Genomic DNA, 19,954 nt, shown 5'->3' with positions numbered 1-19,954 from the left:
TGACTTAAGCCTTCACATTCTGTGTTTGAAATTATCATTTGTGAACTGCAAGAGAGAACACTGTCATGGACTCCCAACAGCTGACATTCTCTGAAGTTTCTCTCAAATCTCACAGAAACCTGAGGTAATTGTGAAACCCAGGAGTTCCATCTCCAGGACGGTCCCCAGGACTGGCCCATGCCAGCAGCCGGCAGCCACGCCCCATTCCAAACACACTGGTGCAAGTAAAGTTCAAGGTAACCTTATGGATCAGGGTCATATCACCTTCCAACACCTGCCCAGGTCTATATAAGCACACAATGCCTCCCTGTGTGGCAGAAGGGCCCTCCCCTGCTGCTGACGCACAGCTCCAGACATGCTGCTTCCTGCCACAGGGAACTCTGACTGCATGGCCACCGACATCCCTGCTGAGAAATGTGGGAAATGTCAGTGTGAGACACTCCATTCTAAAAGCATCCTGTACCAGATCCTTAACAAAGAGCATGGAAATGAGACCAAGTGGCACCAGCAGCACTGCAGCCCCCACTGCTCTGCAAGAAGCAAATGCTGCTCTTGTTTGGACAGAAGAGTTGTCCTGAGAACACCAGAAGCCACATGCAGAAGAGCTTCTGAAGTGCTGTTGAAGACTTCAACTTTTATTAGAAACTTACCTTCTTTTTATCACATGCCTTGGGAGGATCAGTTTGTCCTCATACAACAGAACTGGGTCCCCCTTTTTGTCCTGGGCATGGCACAAGAAGGAGTGGATTTTGACCTGAGAGAGGTTCCAGCCACCAGTTTATTGAAAAAAATCCTCCTCAATCAGTCTTCAACAGCTATGAATGAGCTGGGCAGCTCATCAGCAGGAGCATCTTTCACAGAAGTTCAGAAGATGAAGAATTTATTGTGGAAATTCTGGGACCTGGACATAAGTGCAAAAGAATATGCCTATCTTAAAGGAATTATTCTTTTTAATTCTGGTAAGTCCTCCCAGAAATTACACAAAATATTATGTGCCTAGAAAGATATTTGACATTTTTTTATTTACGTAGAGAAAATGTTTTGTTTTACTCATTTATATGAATAGCTAGTTAAATGTTCTCAAAAACCTGTATTCCCTGATTTAACAGTTTTTCTGCCTGATGTGGTTTATTTGGTTCCTTGGACATGTGCAGTACGTCACCCCCTGTAAGCCAAAACAACTTCTAACTGAAAAATTGTAAGTCATCAAGATTTGTGTAACTTCAATGACTTCCAGTTCAAAGGTAATACAGCAGCCTGGGCACATGATGTGAGCTTTAGAAATATTTTAACAATGGCTTCTTCAGTAACAAGAACACAAGAAAACAACCATCTGATTTTCATCAGTTAGGCAAAAGGATGCTGTGTTGAGTTTACACAGCTGTTATGTATATTTATATAATTTAGTATCTCTACTTTCAAAGCAAACTAAGACTTCTGATTGCATCCTCTCACCTGTGATGCCAAGTTCAGGCTCCTTAGGAAGGAAGGTTGCCTCAGTCAGCACCATGGAGTGCATGAGTAACTAAAAACTGAGCTCCAAGTCCACCAAAGTAAATGGAAAGACTTATTGACTCCAGCCTGCTCTGGCTCAGATGCCCAGCTCCTTCCACAGCAATCACTGCAGCTGGCTGCACTGTCAGCAGTGTGCTGTACTTGGGGATGCACCAAAAGGATGCTTGAATGCCTCAGTTATTCCATTATATTTCTCATGGTGGATGGTTTATAGGCTGCTCAAAGGCTGTGTGACTTTATAGTTGCTTCCAATGGGATTCAAATTCTGTTTCTTGAGGTGTAATGTCATCCAGATGCTTGGTATTGCCTTGAGTGTCTGTGCTGCAGCAGCAAAGCAGAAGAGTTTGTTTCAGTGCAAGCTTTTTTCACAACAAAATCAGGCTAAAAGAAACCACTGTTTATATCCAGGGGGATGATAAGAGGAGAAAGGCCTCATCTGCAGCAGCTTACACAGTTTAACTAGCTGGCATTTTTATTGTCTCTGTGGGTAAAATGCAATATTCACTTAAGGAGAAACAGCAGTAGCAGGGTTATGTTCTGGATTTGAGCCTCCTAAAGGCCTGCTGCTTCCCCAGGGTGCTGTATGAGAGAGCCAGCAGCCCTCAATGCTGTCTGCAGACACATTCCACAGTTTCAGGAATGACACTCAGCTCTTAGCTGGGACGAGCTGATTCCCTGGAATAATTCTCCATCAGCTGCAGAAGGCAGCCTGGAGAACAACAGTTAAGCTTAGATTCAGTTAAGCCTCTGTATGAAACAGAGTCACCATCTAAATCTGGGCTGAAACAGGTACTCAGGACTTATACACAGCCCAAACCACCCTTTGCTGCAAACAAATCTGTACAGCTCTTGTTTCACAACTACTACTTTTAATAGTTTTCCAACACTTTCCACCAAACTCAGAAAATGTTTTCTACATATTTGCAACACATTTTCAAACTTTTCAAGTTTTGGCTTGATGTTTGGCCAAATGTTACTATTTTTGCAGGCCTCAGTATAAAAGACTTTCAGGAAGCCACTAGCAGTGACAATGGTAAATTAATTCTCTTTTGTATTATGGAGTGCCTCATTACCACCACCCTTAGTGTTTTACTTCCATTGAGACCAGCAAAACTGACTGAAGCAATGGGGAAGGGCCAGGACCAGAGCGGTCCAGAGCTGGTCATGAGCTGGAGTTCCACAGGACATCCAGGCATGCAGCTGCAGCAGCCATGGATAAGAAGCATGACAACTATGCAAAGCTCTGCTTGTACCCTGAGTGATTTCTTGTGGCACAGACATTGTGCTGACTATGATTAGAAAAATCCCTTTGGCAAGAGGGTGGCAGGCAGCACAACGGAGCATAGGTCCTCCTGCAAGGATCATAGCATGCTTTGGGTTGGAAGGGACCCTAAAGATCACCTAATCCAACCCCCTGCCATTGGAAAGGACACCTTCCACTAGACCACATTCCTCAAAGCCCCATCCAGCCTGGCTTTCCGGCCAGCCCCTGGGGCTGCGGCATTCACAACATCTCTGGGCGAGCTGTTTCAACACCTCACCACTCTGACAGTAAAGGATTTCTGCCTACACATCTTACCTAAGCCTACCTACCTTCTTTCAGTTCAAGGCCATTTCCCCTTCTCCTATCATTACAGGCCCCTGAAAAGTCCCTGTCCAGCTTTCTTGTAAAGCCCCTTTAGGCACTGGAAGGCTGCTCTAAGGTCTTTCTGAAGCCTTTTCTTCTCCAGGCTGAACAACCCCAACTCTGTCAGCCTATGTTCATAGGAGAGGTGCACCAGCCCTCTGATCATCTTCAGGGCCCTCCTCTGGAGTCATTCCAGCAGGTCCATGTCCTTCTTATGACGAGGGACCCAGAACTGGAAATAACAACAGAATCTGTGCAGCACCTCTGTGTGGGAGGCTCTGGCTGGGTTACTGATTGACCACATCTGGGCCAGCAAGAACCTGCAAAGAAGAAACTGTGCACCAGCCCCTGAGGGGAAACCAGCGCCTTACATCAACAGAATCCAGACTCTCCAGAACATACTGGCATCCCCACTCTTCCCAGAGGAGCTTTGGCTGGGTGGCTTTGGAGCTGTCTCAGTGTCTGTGGGTGAAGGGTCCAGCTGCAATGCTTTCTCTACTTGGAACCAGGCAATAAGTCAAAGGAAGGAGCAGGTAGGACTGTTCTGCCACACAGGAACAGCACAGAGTGAGGTGAAAACATTTTTGTGTCTTTGACAGTTGTCTGAAGAGCAATTGGGACTGCACAGTGAAGAGATGGGAGCAGTGAAAAGCAGTGCTGTTATTATATCAGTGCCATATATATACATATTTATGTACACATATATATTCAAAAATTCCATCAAGGCTGTGACAGGGCTTCTGTTAAAAAAAAAAAAAGATACTCTTAAGAGGTTTAAGAGGTTTACAGTTCAGCTGGAAACATGTGTTTGACTGAATATTATTGCAACATATCTCAGAACAAGAAGAGTCTCATAATGTGTAAATTAAAACCAGTATTTGGTTACATAGAAAAGAAGACCAAATGAGGAAATTAAGCATATTTGAAGAGATATAAACTGTTGCAACTTCATCCTGAATCCACAAAATCCTGACAATTTCCTTTCCATGAAAAATCTAACATTTGGAATCATCCTCACAGCTTGCAGCTGCTGGTAATCCTGGGGGAGATGATGGCTTTTGCACACATTTTATTTCTGGCTAGCCTGGTTGCAGGTTTGGCTGAGGCTTCTTCTCCTCTGGCAATGGTGTCTAAGAAGAAGGGACTTGCTGAAGGCTGACAACAGTCAGCCAGTTACGGACTGAAGGAAACCCAGCCAGGCTGGTTTTGCCCTGGTACAGGGCACTAGGCAAGAATGCTGAACTGCCCACACTGAAATGAATGATACTGTGAGAAACACACCTGGTGTGAACTATTAAGATTCTATTCCAGGGAGGTATGGAGTCAGTCACTGTAAAAGTTGCCAAATAGTGTGTTCTACCCTCTGTCCAGACTGCAACAGTTCTAGGAGAGCAAAGATATCCTTAGAGAGTGAGGACATGAGGTCAGGAGGCAACAGGTTGCTGAGAGCTACATGGCAAGGCACTCTCTTCAGAGGCAAAGGATGAAGACAGGGTGTCCTTATCACTGAGTTCTGGCACCCACAAACACCCTCAGTGAGCCAGCAGGTCACATGCTATGGGAGGCATGTGATTGAGGCTCATGACCATGACTCCATAGGGCAAAGGCCTCTCCTTCAGACACTCCTCTTGCTGAGGCACTCCTCTTGCTCTTTTTAGACTGTAAATGAAAATACCTAGATAGTGTGGTGAACCACAGTGCCCAGCTTAGTCTAGTAAGCAGAGGCAACATTAGGAAGGAGATGGGGCTGGGTGTACTGGAAACCTACATCTTCAGGCTGTGAGCCTGCTCACTGCTCCAAACCATCATCTCCATCTCCTGCTGTTACCTAGGTAGGGTGGATTAGAGCTGGAATATTTCCATGTGCCCAGACTACTGTCTCAGCATCATTTGGTGGGTAGACAACACTACAAAACTTCTTCTCCATCTGTACTGAGTCAAAATTACCTGCTGTTACCATTTCAAAGATGGATTTTAATGTAATGGGCTAGATTCCAATGTGATTACAATGCTGTTCAATGCTCATTCAAATTATTGAGCCACACATACCTTCTTTTTCCAAAAAGTATGTTTAGGAAGTGTTTATTTTTTTTCTATGGAGAAAGTAGTCCTATAAGCCAGAAATCCAGACACCCATCATTACAAAACACACACAACAGAAATGTTTACTCAGAATTTGTTATTTTACTTTTTGTTTTGACAGAATGTCGTGCCCTGAAATGTCTCCCTTATGTACAATCACTGCAGCAGGAAGCTCAGAAAGCCCTGATGGAATTTATCTCAACAATGCTCCATGGGAGCCTCAGCAGGTTTGCTTTGATTCTTCAGCTACTCACGTCTCTTCGAGACATTGATGCAGATGCTATTGAAGAGCTCTTCTTCAGGCCCATCCTAGGAGAGGCCACCCTAAATGTACTACTCATAGAAACCCTATATATCAAGCCAGACTGGCTTTGAAAACAAGTGACATCTGAGCAATAAAATATTTCATTTTGAAGAGATGAGAGAATATTATGAGCTAAATAAACACATTTCCAGCAAATCATTGATGAATATTTGTAAACCATATATCCTTCAATGATGAAGTAATTTTGTAACATTTTATAATTAAAAGCAGAGAAAATTAAGCATTTCATGATACTGTGTGCTTTAAAAACCCCTTAGTCTAAGTATTTAAAGATTGTCTAGGAGCACCAGCATACCTTCCAGTTGTGCTAGGTTCAACTGTAATATTTCTAGTGAGCTTTTTTCCAGCTGTTTATGCTTTTGGCTTTAAGGAACAGGGGCAATGGTAAATTTTATTCAGTTGAAGATAGATACATAAAAGGCTGGTCAATGGTAAAATCAGTATAAATCCTTCCTTTTCCTTGTCAGTCCCTGACACCAACAGTCCCTTTTCTGTTTCACTGAGAACTCTAGTCCTTGGCTGTAATTTCTGGATGGAGCTTCCCCTTACTAACTGCTTTTTTTAGGTTCTTTTCTAAGTCTTGCAGCAAACTGTGGGCATTAAATCCTTCTCCCATTATTTACGAAGTCCTTCCCTAACTGAGGAACTAAAGAACAGGAATCAAAAATTTGTTGACTGGACAAAAACCATTGTTCAGGACTGTTTCCAGAATGGGCTGAAAGTTACTGTGTCATGCCATAAGTGGCAGAACTAATGTAGCCCAGTTTCCTACACATTTAAGACCTTTTCCCTTTAGCCCTGCCTGCATCTTTCTATAATTACCCTCACTTCCTTCCAAATAGATGTCAGACATTCCTTGGACAGCAGAAATGCTAAATATGGTTTCCTACAGATGTGTACAATCTGTTCCTGCCTCTCTCACTGAAGGAGTTCCATGTTTCCACCTCCAAATGCACTATGGCATGCCCCAAAAATCTCTCTGTCCCCAACCCGTCTGGTTGGAGAAGAGGCAGCACGTGTTGGGGTGGGTGCCAAAAACGATGTGTGTGCTGACTGCCCATCTGTCAGGATGAAAAAAACATTGAGCTTATACTTCAGCTGCAATAGGGGAAGCTATTTGTGTCCATTTCCTGCCCCACTCCTTTTGCAATGGGTTCCATGAAACTTAAGGGAATTCATTTCTGAGTTTTTTCAGTAGCGGATCCAGCCTAGTTTTGCTTGGCAAGAGGGCTCCTACTCACCAAATGGGGGCTGACAGACATGTAGCTAGACAGCACAACAAAGACTATGACAGCTTAGAATTCCTTAGAATGTCAAGCTAAAGTCAAAGGAAAGAGAACTTGCAAATATATATATAAAATATATATATGTAAAAATGCATGGCAACAGAGATGGATGTTGAAAGGACTTCTAGAAGTCAAACAACTAAGGAAAAAAGAAATTTAAATAATAAAAAGAGTTTAGTACCTATCTGTTTTGACAAAAGTACACACATTTTTCTCCCACTTCGTTAATCAAGGGGAAGAAGCAAACCCCAACCAAGACAAACCAATTAAGCCCCCGAGTAGTAGTGATCACAGAAATAACAATCTCTGCAGTAAACACAACTCACTTTCCTATGTCCCTAAGCTAACTAAACCTTTCAGAACTGCAGAAAGTTTTATGTAAACCTGTCTGAAAAGAGTGCCTAGTGCTCCACAGGGAAGACTGTGGTCAACATCTTGGATTTTCAAGGTGACTTTACCTTCTACCATGAAGGCAAATACTAGGCTTTAAATGGAACTCCCACAAGATCTGATACTCATGGATCTCACTTCACTGTGCTTGAATACAAGATTCTTCAGAAGATCAACAGATCTTATCTTGGTATCCTGTTCAAAGGGGCTGATACCACTTGTCTTGCTGAGGACAGAGTAAGAACTTGTATTTACTGTGTTTAAGTGTCACATGAAGTTGGAGCTTGTGCAGGTACAAGAAACTGGAAGGAACAGGAGAGGTGAGGGATTGTGAGCAGAGGTCAGGAGCAAAAACAGGAGCTCTCCCTGGAAAGTGGAAAGGCACAGCACCAGACAGACTTCAGAAGTCAATGGAAATGACTTAGCATTGGAATGAAGAAGCAGAGACTGAAATGAATAGAAGGCAAGAGGATGACAGCAGAAAAATCCATACTCCAGGAAGAAAACGAAAAAGAGAGAGAAAGAGGGAGAGACAAAGAGAGAGAAGCAATGAAGAAAGGTTTGTCACCACTTTATTTAGCTTCTGGGATTGAAAACAGAAGCAGTTTCTCCAGCTGTGAAATCCACCAATGTGACGTGTGTAGCCATCCCCCTCTAGCGCCCAGGAGACGGCAGTATTGCCATCACCTGGAGTGTGAGCTCAGCTGCTGGAAGCGTGCCAGATACAGCACTTACTGCAGCTGATGACCCAGGCAGAGCTTTCACTCAGGGACACATCCCCTTGCTGCCTTGTTCAAAATAGTATATGGCAATATTTTAAAATTGTTAGAAGAAATCTACATTTGCAAAATCAAGAATGAAAAGTAAATTCAAATTGCTTGTGAAATCTTACTCCAGCCTCCTTCTGAATATGATCATAAACTCTTTTCATGACCTAATTGCAAACTCATGTCGTTCCCCCTCAGGACTCCCTGCCTTACTTGGGGCAAAGGATAGCCTGTGTGTGCTGTGGGAATGTGTTATGACTGGGCAATGGAGGAGCCTGCTGTCGGCTAAGGCTCAGCTGCTTTTGTTGCAGCACCATCATTGCAGAACCTGAACTAAAATGGATCTACAGTGCCAGAAACAAAGCTCTTACAGTGAAATTGGTTGAATGACACATTACAGAGTGTGGGCGAGCCACATAAATTAAGTGGCATTATTCCAGAGTGGTATTGTCCCAGAAAAAAGCTGCTACTAACTGTGTTAACTGGAGTAAAAGGTTATAGTTTTTCACAGTGGCAAACACAAGACCTGGGAAGGGGCAGACTGCAGAAGTCAGAAGGCTCTCACAAGAAGCAATCCAGATCACAACAGGCTGTGTCTTATGCTTCCAGAATGATGTATAGTGCTGTAAGCCATGAAAAATCAGTCTATGCGCACCTGAAATGCAGGAGGCTTTCATCAACTCTAATCTAGGTGTTTTCATTCCTCTTTTGTAAAAAGAAGGGGTAATAATAATGCCTTCATTTTTTGACTCATCTTTGAAGATTTTAATCACTGTTTGTAAAGAACTAACAAATACTGTACTTGAGAACATGAGGGAATCCCACTGAAAATTATTAAATTCAGTGTTCTATGCTAAATTGAGCAGCACACAGTAAAGTAATGGAGAAGCCTGGACACTACAGGAAAAGGAAAAATACAGAATATATTGAAGATCAAACTTAGTAAGCACCAAGTAAGGCAGTGATCTACTAGCAAAAGTAACAATGATGTTTCCAATGGTGGGATCCCTCTTGCAAGAGAGTCACTTGCACTCTCTCTAGAGCACAGAGAGGGACATCCTCTGAGGGAGATATGCCTCCCTTCTCTCTGACACCTGCCCTAATTTTGGATGAATCCAAAGAAGTAAAGAAGTGCTCTACTTCCGCCTATCGGTACAGCTAAGGAGCCCATCTCACCATTTGAGATTCACTGCCTAACTTTCACACAGTAAAAATGAGATTAATCCTACCTTTATGGCATATACAGAAGTGGTTTGGATCCATTTTGCACCTGCAGTATTAACTCTAATGTCTTCTAATTAATGTCAGAAGCATGCTTGGTTTTGCAGTCCTGACTGTTACACAGTAGACTTATGCTTTCAGCTAAACATGCATTTCTAATAAAAAAAACCCTGATAAATGCTTGGAAACAAACATAATTCTGTGATTTTATTCACTTGCCCATTAATGACTAAGAAGGCACACATAGGACATCACATTTACAAATCTCTGTCCTATCTATACTAATACTTCTATGGAGTTCTTTTTCTTTGGCTGGGTTTTTTGTTTTTCCTGTGGAATGCCTTTCTTACCTCTTTTGTAGAAACAAAGGCATTTAATTCAAAATGTAAAATTTCACTTTCGCTAGAAAGCACTTGCAAGTCATAATCTCAGACATAATTTTATTTGCAGACAGGGCATGGGTATGTGAAATGTGCGGTTCTTCACTTCACATTAATAGAGGCACACAAGGAAATATATGCTCCTTTTCTATCACAGGACTGCGGATAAAAGCAGCCTGGCTCAGGGGAAAAAAATGGAGTTAAGTTTCTACAATAAATGCATAGTCTAAAAACAAGCATCAATTCCTGTAATGACAAAAAAGGGTCTCATTGAAACCAGTGTTACTATTTGTGCATAAATCCTCAATCTTTCCCAGTAGGCTAGGAGACAGGAGGGTGAGTCAGTAGTTTGGTTTTGCTTGGGCTTGTTATCAACTGTTGTCCTTATGAGATTGTGATTTTGAAAGTACAAGTTGTCATTCTTCCTGTGTTCTCTCTCTCTTTCTCTGCCTGGGGGGGTAGCAGAAATGTTGCAAGATGAAGCGCTCCACATCTCACCTAAGATAAGAGCATCTTCATCAAAGGAAGACATAGCCACAGCTTTCTGCAAGTAATCTCACGAGCCAAGAATGCAAAACTTCAAGTAGCGTGGGAATGGTCCCATTCCAGTCACAGCGGAAACAGTGCAACCCACGCACACTCATAACCACAGATTTTTACTAGGAGGGAAAAATGGAAATGTAGTGGGGAAAATAAAGGGCTTTTTTGTGCAGGTGACCACACAGTGAAGGGTCCAAAATTCTTTCCTTACCAGTATGTTATTAGAAATGGAAAGTAATCTGCCATACACCTGCAACAGACAAGTGTTTGCTTCCAAATATTCAAATATCAGTTGGTGCCTCGGAACATAACTTGATGCAGTAGATGGCTGTGGCCACTGCAGCATGAGCAGGGAGTTGCACGTCTGTTGAGGAGCAATGCAGCTCCTTGGAGCAAGACACAAAGTATGATGACAGACAAGGAAGGGATATTTTAATCAGGAGGAACAGAGCACCATCTCCACTGTGCAGCATTGTCTAGGAACTCAACACAACTGGGAGTGCCACCAAAGATGTAAGAGCAAGTTGTCATTCCTGGGGACATGGTACACATTGGTGGTGTATCAGACTAGTCTGTCACAAAACACCACATTGTCATATAAAAGCAACCACAAGGATGTTACACGTGGCTCCTGACCATGCTGCTGTGGTACCCTGGACTGGCACTTTGGGATCTTGAGTCCCCTCAGTCCTGCTACATCATCCTGTACAGTCCCGGCATCCCTAATCTATGAAGTTTTCATACTCCTCACTCCACTGAACATGTGAGCTCTGCACAGCCTTCTGAGGGTGTATGGATAGGTGTGGACTCCCTCGCCCACACTCCAAGTTAGGCGAAAGCAAGCCGGTTCAGATCTGGAAGTCGTGTATTTGCACAGATTTAACAACTTGGGTACAGCCCTGGGCCACTCCAGATACTCAGATTCCAGAAGTGGGTGGCATCCAGTTGGCTTGGAAAGTGAGTGAGGCAAATGTGTGTCTGTCTGCACCTGTCCTGGTCAATACATATGAGTCAACAGCATCATTATTAGGAAAATAAGATTAAGGCAGGGACTAGGAAGGTCCACCTACAGCATCCAATCTGGTCTCACTCATTGTGCATATCGATATCAAGTGTGTGTATGATTGCATCCCCAAACTTATCAAGCACCACCTGAAGATAATCTAGGATGTGTTTGCATACCCTGTTCCTAATAGGACAGTACATGAGACAGAGCCTCCTGATCCGATGGTTAGGAATGTTCTAATTCCAGAACTTTCTAATTCTAATTATAGGTTAATAACATTTTATTATATGCTTCTACTTTCTACTACCTTCTTTCTACTACCAGTATGAATTCAAATTGCTTTTCTCACTCAAGGTGTTGGATATCCAAGGTGTTTGTAGACAACAGTGATGTCCCCTATCCATCTGCCTCTGGCAGCTCTATCTGTCATCCCTACTCTGATAGTTTGCAACTTCTGGTCCACATCTCGCTCTCTTGTTTTTGACTGGCAAGCTAACATTATACTAACTTGACCTCCCTGATGAAACTCTTTGATACAGAGGTGAATCTCAGATTTGTTTCCATCTGCTCTCCTTCAGGTGGAGGTAATTTTGTTTCCTGTTCTATGTCAGTATCACATAAGGCTTCATTACTCCGTCTGAGACTCCACCTCTTAGCTATCTCAACTATATCTCCCTCTCCTCTGTTGCAACTGTCTTCCCTAATTTTCTCTTTTGCCATTCCATCATCTGCCTGATTTTTCATATCCCTTTCCATTATTGCAATTTAATTTCTCAATTTTTTCTTCTCTATCAGTTAGTCTTTTCTGTTTTAATTTTGCAACTGCATCCTTCTTCCTCTCTTACCCTTCAGGTAAGTTTCCTAGATCCCAGCCTTAAAGAAAGGATGAAAATTCTCAGATCTCCTCCTACAAATTGCTACACAAGCCACCCTTGCTGTTGTTTGTTTTGGGTAGGTAGAAAATTCCTTGCAAGAGTAATTTTTCCTTTGGTCTTGCCTGTAACAGTCTTTCACAAGAAGCTGAATGTGTGCAGTCGTAGGCAGTAGCTTTGACAATACATATGAAACCACCAGTAGGTCTTGTACCACCTCCTGGCACATTTGAAGGAAAACAACCCTAGGCATTCTTCTACTGCAATGTAAATCATTCCAGTATCTCCAGACCTGAGCAAATCCACTCCTGTTTTCTATCCCATCCTACTTCTTGCTATCACCTTTACGCCATGCTAAGGAAAGTGTCCTAAGAAAGCGTGCTTCTTTCTTTCCACTAATCTCCTTTCTGGGTGATGTGGGAAGCCTATCAGGAATACAGAGAATGTTGTTAGATAGCTTAAGTGTTCACATAGCCATCATATGCCTAGGAAATACACTTTGTTCTGCTGACCTCCAGAATATTTTGACTTCTCTAGCTAACTTGCTTCTACCGTGCTGCCTGAGATCCCTCTTTCAAAGGAAACTATTTTCATTCGTTAATCTGAGTTAGTTATGACCAATGGTCTTACATTTTGAAATATGTTTTAGTTTACTGAGGTATCTTCAAAAGAAAGCACAGGAAAGTACAAATCTACAGTTTATTAAATGGGCAGTTTAAGAAAAACAAAACCAAGCTGTTTGGTGCTTTCTATAAAAAAGAGATGACACAGAACACCAATAGTTTGGGATTTTTTTGAAGCGAGTGTAAGGGGCTTGAGGCAGATGATTTTTCAAGTTCTGTTTTTTATTATATCCACCTCAGAAAGTAAATGGAAGATGCAAAGTCCTGCAAAGGGGGCTGAACTTTTTTCTCTTGGACACAGATAAGAAGAAATCAAAAAGGTGGTTGTGCCCACTCTTACAAACAACTGTAAATTCTAAGTAGAGTCCAGGGAGACTGCTTGTTTAGGTCCTTACATTCTCAAAATGTGACAATATCTCAGAACATATTTATCCTCCTCTTGAGCAGGCTTTCACATCTGATTGTACAACAATGAGAGGACCAAAGGTACAAAAAGAAATATTCAATATTTTGGCTCAGCTGAGTAAGCAACTCTTAACATTTCTGATAAAACTGTAAAGAACAACATAAGGAAAACAGGCTGATAACATATAAATATATATAAATAATGTTTCCTAGCTTCAGGCATATGGTAACTCACATTTGAATTATGCAGACTGGAAAGACCTTTCCTTTGTGCAGATGCAAATACTTCATACTACTTATCTGTGGTTTTAAAAACATAAAGCACTGTAAGAGATCAGCTTGATGGTTATGATTGTTCCTCCCTTTCCCACAAAGATAAGCAAACCACCACTGCCCCAGACCAAAGCCAAGGATTAACCCATGTCCTGTTAAGCTCTGGGCTAGTGAAAGCCCAGCAGCAGCATACACAGATCAGTTCATGCCCAATCCACCCCAGAGCTCGCAGTGTGCTGCAGACTCCAGGGGCAAATTGCAATGTGCACACAGCTTGCATCGCATATTGCACTGCCTAGCACCCACCTGTTCCCAGCAGCCTGTCCTTTGGAGAGCTTGAGCAGCCCCACTGAACACAATTCCCTCTGAGAAACACACTTGCTTAGTGACTTAGTGACTAGAGGGACATTAGTCTCTCAAAGACAAAAATTTTTGATTCTTGAACAACTCACAATGCACCAGAAAAAATATTGCTTGTTTGATTTCACACAGGGTCCAAGCTCAATCTCCTAACACACTGCAGCTCCTCTCCCATGCCCTCCAGGGCTGTGCTGCATCTTTCCTGGGAGGTTTGTGATCTACACAGTTAGAAGGTAGAAACAGGGCCGGGTGTTTGATAGATTGACTGCTAGACTGATCCACTGGGAGAACCAATACTGCTGTCAGCATCGATAGCATGCTTCAACATGCTGATAGCTTGCTGAATTAGATTCAATCCTGCTTGGCAGCTTTCTGAAATCTGTAACTATTATTTGTGAGGGAAAGAAATTGATGTTGAAGATGACCCACCTTTTATGCTGACAGCTGTGGTGGCCATGGGACTGTGATGTGCACAGGCATCAAGTATTTATATTTGGAAGGAATCTTTCTGCAATCCTGTTGCTTAGGTCATCTTGTGGTACCATTATTATTATTGGGTTTGGCATTTTTAACTATTGAAGATTCCTGTTTGAGATAGAGAGTTTCCCACAAGATTGCCTATGTCTGAACTGTGTGGATACAATACTAAAACTCAGAGACTGAGATTAAAAATATTGAATTCTAACTCAAGAAGACATGTGGACTTCACAAATAGTGAGGTTATAGCTTGTGTAGTTACTTTCACTGTTCTCAGGCAATGCTGGGGCTGAACAGGAGGAAAAAAGGACTCCAAAAAAGGACTCCTTGCTTCCAGAGGCAATTGCCTGACACAAAAGAGACACACTGTTAAGAGTTCTCTGAGCTGCTACCACACATTTTTCTGTGAATAATGGATTTCTGTCTCTTGACTGTCATTGCCACGTTAAAACTGCATTGAGCTGAATTTCTCTTCGTATCAGACTAATCAATAATAAATCAACAAAATATCTCTCTTGTGCTTATCTTCCTTTCAGGTGTTCGCTTATCAAATGGGAATGGCAAACTGCAGCTGTATAGTATTTTCTGGAATTGTCATTTATTTGGCACTAAATTATTACATAAACATATGGAAAAATATGCTTTGGGTCTTTCCAGTTAAGTATGAGTGGCAATATCTGTGGCACAGTTCCTACCAGCATCACTAGATGAGTTTGAGGGAACAAGAATAAATCTTTTAGGGGATACTCTTGCAAGGGATTTAATTCCACATCTCTGGGAAATGCTGAGCATAGATTTCCTTATCTCCTACAGAGTCACTAGTAGTGCAATTAACTTCCCATACATCAATCATTGAGTGAGTTATCAAGCAGACAAGTCTTGCCCTGTGATTCCTGCCACCTACCCTCTCACCAGTGACATCCATTGCAACTCTAAAATCAGCAGCCAACTAGACTTAGAGACATAAAAGTTGCTAGTAGTATAAATTCCCTGTATTTTACTTGCAGCCACCTGTCCGTCAGCCTGGGTGTCTAAGCCTTCTCAGTTCAATCCTTTTGTGCCTATGCTGTGTAAAAGATCCTATTTATAGCCAGACTCAGACACAAGCATAGCCCTTACAACCAAGGCTCTCAAAAAATAATAAACTTTCTTGCCTTCCACCAATGCTTACTGAATTAGATTGGCCTAAGGGTTTCTTCCAGCAGAAGATTTAGCCTGACCAGAAACAGAGATTAGAAGTAGATACACAACAGTGCTGATGTTTAATTTTTAAGGAACTCCCAGTGGAATGAGTTTGCCTTGTTGTTTTTTTCTGTTTGTTTTTTTTCCTCCTTATTTCACAAAAGGATTGCACAAAAATGAAATCTGAAGCACTTTTGATGAAAGCAGTGAGCCCTGTTGGTAAGTCATTTAATAATTAGCTAAACAAAGCTCTTGACAGTTCACAGTAGGAAATCTGATTCAAAAAGGGTGGAGACAACAATCTGATAGATCTGTATTTCAACATATGTATTTCATCAAGTAAATCTTTACTGTTTCCTGCCACCTAATGGTATACATTAAAAATTACAAACCAGTAAGACAATTCTCAATTTATGCTGTTTCTAATAGATGTTGATATATTTATTTAAATATAGAGAAAGATGAAAGTTAGGGATAAAAATGTGAATTATTATTTCTGGCTTTCAGTGAGACCCAGGCTGCCTAAATTAGTCTAAATCCTGTGTTTTAGTGAAGCTGTATTTTACATTAAATCCCTGTGCTGCCTAAGGGTGTCACTGAAAACCTGTTTAAAGATATCCTGTTCATCTAAATTAAACTTAGGCAGAAGCTTGCCATATATGTATTTGAGACTGTCTTTTCTGTACAAATCAAATCTTTTCTATAAAAGAAAAGCTTTAATGTAGAACATTGCCACAACCTAGTTGTCCTTTTTGAATGGGACATAGAAATGCTGAACCCATCCTAGATTTCCTAGACCCATACAAATTGCATGAGTGTTAAGTCTTGATGGTGACCCACAGAATTTTCAGGTACTCTGTGGTGATGAAAATCTTTAATCAAAAGAGAATACAGAAAGATACACTCTATATTAAAATGAAAAGATGCATCTAGACATTTTTTGCTGGGATGATGAAAATTGATTGGGTAAAGGAAAAGAGAAGTAATAATAAATACCACAACCAGGTACTTTATTTAAAGACAGCTGCAAGTGGGTGACTGCAGGGGTGCAGAAAGCAGTGTCACACTGAAAGCAGCTTTAGAGTCTGAATGTGAACCAATACCTGAAACCTAGTCTAGAAAAAACACCTAGAACACTCTGTAACTGCATTGATGGTCAAACTAAAAGGAAGAGATATGTAGAAGGAAAAAATCCCCTGCACTTTGGAATAAATTTAGGCAAACTGACAGCTGAGTATGGGGTTTGGCTTTTATGAAATTAGTAGCACAGGTATCCCTAAAGTATGGTCTAATTTTGGGTAGCTTTGATTATTCATACTCTGAACACAGTTCTCTTCAATCCTCTCATGCTTGACAGCTATGAAACATGGGTCTGGATACTGCACTGACTTATGAAATGCTGCTTTTCTGGCTAGTGGTGCTAGTTCAAAAAATGGCCAGGTGATGCACAGAAATTGATGTCTCCACATGCAGAAGTTTGGCATAGTTTACAATTACATGGCTGCAGTAGACTAGTTCACTGGCTGGTAGAGTACACATTTGGTATGTTTAATTTCAGAAATTACTATTAACATTCTGGGGAGAGATTTATTACTTTTGTAATGATCACAGCTCTCACTCTGATCAGCAGCTAAAGGCCAGCCTGTGGCAAGGTGAACATAGCTTCAAACACTTATTTAAACCTCTTGAATGTGTTGCTTGGTACATGGTTATCTCTAAAGCAGCACCAGCCAGCAGCAGACAGAACACTGTGGAAACCTTTTGGGAACTCATGGAATCCAAATGTGACTTCTTTAAATCACATGACCATTACTTAAAACCATCTCTGTATATTTGTTTTTTGAACACTGCTTATAATGTCAGCTATATGTGGATATATATATATATATATATATATATACACATACACACAAATACATTCACTATACCTGAAAAATCCATCACTCCACATGTTTCTGAATCTGATTGAGATTTTTGGCATACTTTCTTGACCAGTCAAATAGCAATTCTCACTTTATTACTGAAGAACAAGTATTTTAGAACTGCAAGGTATTAATAAGATTATTTCAGTATGACTTCACCTAGTAGTTTTGCTGTCAAGATAGTAATTTTTTTTGAGCTACAGTATATATTCTACAAAGAAATCTAGTTATAATTTGAAGAGTGGAAGTGATGAGAATCCAACATGTTCTCAGGCAAATTGTTCCTACATTTAACTATCCCCAGGATAAAAATGTGATCCCCATTCCTTGAACAAATTTGATTTAATTATGACTTTTTTTGGCATTAGAATTGTGAACTGTCAAGTATGAGAAATCATTTTCCTGTACAGGTATTTCTATATTAAGTTAGTAGGAAATAGAGTTAAATATGCTCTGTGGTTTCAAGGCAAATTAAAACTGATTGAATTAAACGAGTGGGATTCTCATCCTGTAATTATGAAACACTGAAATGTCGTATAAAGAAAGAATAACGTCTCTATGGATAGACACTGCAGTTTCTAGCCTTGAATCACTTAATGTTATGAATTACTCATGTAATTTAAAATAGGACTATTTTCAACTTAAGAGTGCAGTATTTAAAAATCTAAAAAGCAATTGGTGATGAAAACCACAGTTACTATTCCAGTGGGAAGCACTGTCTTACCACAGAGGTGGGTCATATGGCAGAAGTAACTGGATGATTTCTGACCTTAGATGAAAATGAGTGCAAAACTATGCCATTAAAGCTTCTTTTCCGTTTTTCCCCCCCCTTGCTCTCTGCCAGACTACAACTTGTCTGGTTCCAGATAGATTGCTTTGACCTGCTTTTTATCAAAGCGTAAAATAATAACTTCTCTGCTAAACTGCAAAAGGGTTCCTGGCATTTATACTACCTAAGATGAAACCATTTTATTCTAAGTCCTGTTGATCAAAACCATTACTGCTCTGGTCTTGTTCAGTTTGTTTTACTCATTCTTAGGGGTAAGACACTGTTCCCACATAAAATCTGTACAGGACTGACAATAAAACCAGTCAGGCCAAATGGTACAGTTTCTCTTTTTCACATATCCAAGAAAGAAATAACTGTCCCTAATCAACAAAAACTCCCATTTGTCTGAGGGAGGAGGGATGGGAGAAAACAGCTCCAAAGTATCAGCACAGAAAAAGAAGGAAAAAGCAGACAATAATTAGGGTAGAAGGAAGACATGCAAACAAAGCATGAAAACAGCTGTAACACCAGGACCAAGGAGTAGCGTGACACAAGTGCTTACTAGCAGCTCCTATAAGAGGGGGTGAAACAGCTAATCAGCTGTTGGGGTGGAAACATGCAATAAAATTCCTTCCATGAACCACAGAGCAGGGAGGCAAACTTACAGTAACACTATAACATGTCAGACAGATGTGACGAGAAAACAACTATGCTTGAAGGAATGCAACAGAAGTCTCCTGCATGCTTCATCATCTACAAAAATGTAATTTAAAGTAACACCTACAAGGAAATGTGACAAGTTTAAGGTTCAGTTGCAAGCTATGTAAAAATTTGGAGAGACTTTGAAAAATAGTAGACTTGGAGCAATATGTTTATGTCCAAATCCAATACTGCAGTTTGCTCACAGCTGGATCCATGTCAATCAGAGGCAACAACATAGACTTCAAAGGAGTTACATCTCATTGATGCTGGCTTAAATATGGGCATAATCTGGTCTGGGTCAGTCAGTAGGGTCTGCAATCACCACCATATCCTCATCAATTGCTAAAATCACAAATAATAGTAATCCCTGCCAGAGTTTTTTAATGGTTGTCAAGAATACTAAGGATGTGCAAAATGACTAATACACACAGATGGGGAATGCAGTTGATTTCAGCTCTTTATGTCTGCTGTACAGATTTAACAGAAGTGGCCCTAAGTGACTGAACAACTTCCAAAAGAGAAAAATGTCTTCAAAATGTAATTGAAGTTGCTGGAATATCACAATATACACCAGCAACAACATGGATATAATTATTACCCTGTCAGAGCTGGAAAGACATAAATGCTGTGAGTAAACTCCACTAAAATATTTTTCAGCCAATGTACATTTGGATAAAACTCTTTGATTGCCCCCCCCCCTTTTTTTTTTTTTTAAATTACCAGTGCAAATATCCAAGGCCATGTGGACAAACCATCTTTTGCACTCAAAAGGCATCAACAATTTAGGCGTTAGTATGTCTTCAGATACTTTTTTCTCTTTTACCTAGGTCTGACTAGCAGGTGAACGTCTTACTGAAGATATTTCTTCTTTCCACCCTTCCATCATAAATGCTGTAACTCCCTCTGTAAGATACTGGGCCACATGACCATTCTTTTCCTTTTCAAGTTCCATGTATCACCAGGTATAGGAGACAAGAGGCACAGCATGGTATCTACTAACTGTACATAAGCAGGATATATCTGACAGGTTATAGTATGACTTTAGATATTCACAGTAACTGACACATTAGCAATAGATGACAGACTCACCTGTAAAGCAATTCCTTTCTATACTATTGCTCTCCATTTTTAAATTTTGCAGATTTTGCCTCCATGATGTGAAATATAGCTAAATTCCTCCTACTCAGATACATTTGCTTTCTGAAAGAAACACAAACGTTTGAATCGTAA

The 19,954-nt window shown here is 40.9% G+C and overlaps 1 protein-coding gene across 1 annotated transcript; it reads left to right on the top strand.

Moving 5' to 3' along the window:
• The first annotated feature begins 355 nt into the window (after positions 1–355).
• Positions 356–5,623, top strand: LOC102067780 (nuclear receptor subfamily 0 group B member 2). Its single transcript, XM_026792787.2, is given in 2 exon segments — positions 356–959; positions 5,346–5,623. Coding segments are annotated over 2 exon segments (882 nt in total).
• The last annotated feature ends 14,331 nt before the right edge of the window (positions 5,624–19,954 follow it).

This window comes from Zonotrichia albicollis, chromosome 3 (genome assembly GCF_047830755.1).
Source record: "Zonotrichia albicollis isolate bZonAlb1 chromosome 3, bZonAlb1.hap1, whole genome shotgun sequence".
In the NCBI taxonomy this organism is placed as follows: Eukaryota; Metazoa; Chordata; class Aves; order Passeriformes; family Passerellidae; genus Zonotrichia; species Zonotrichia albicollis.
Note: the sequence above shows the minus strand (reverse complement) of the source record. Positions and strands in the feature narration are given on the sequence as shown.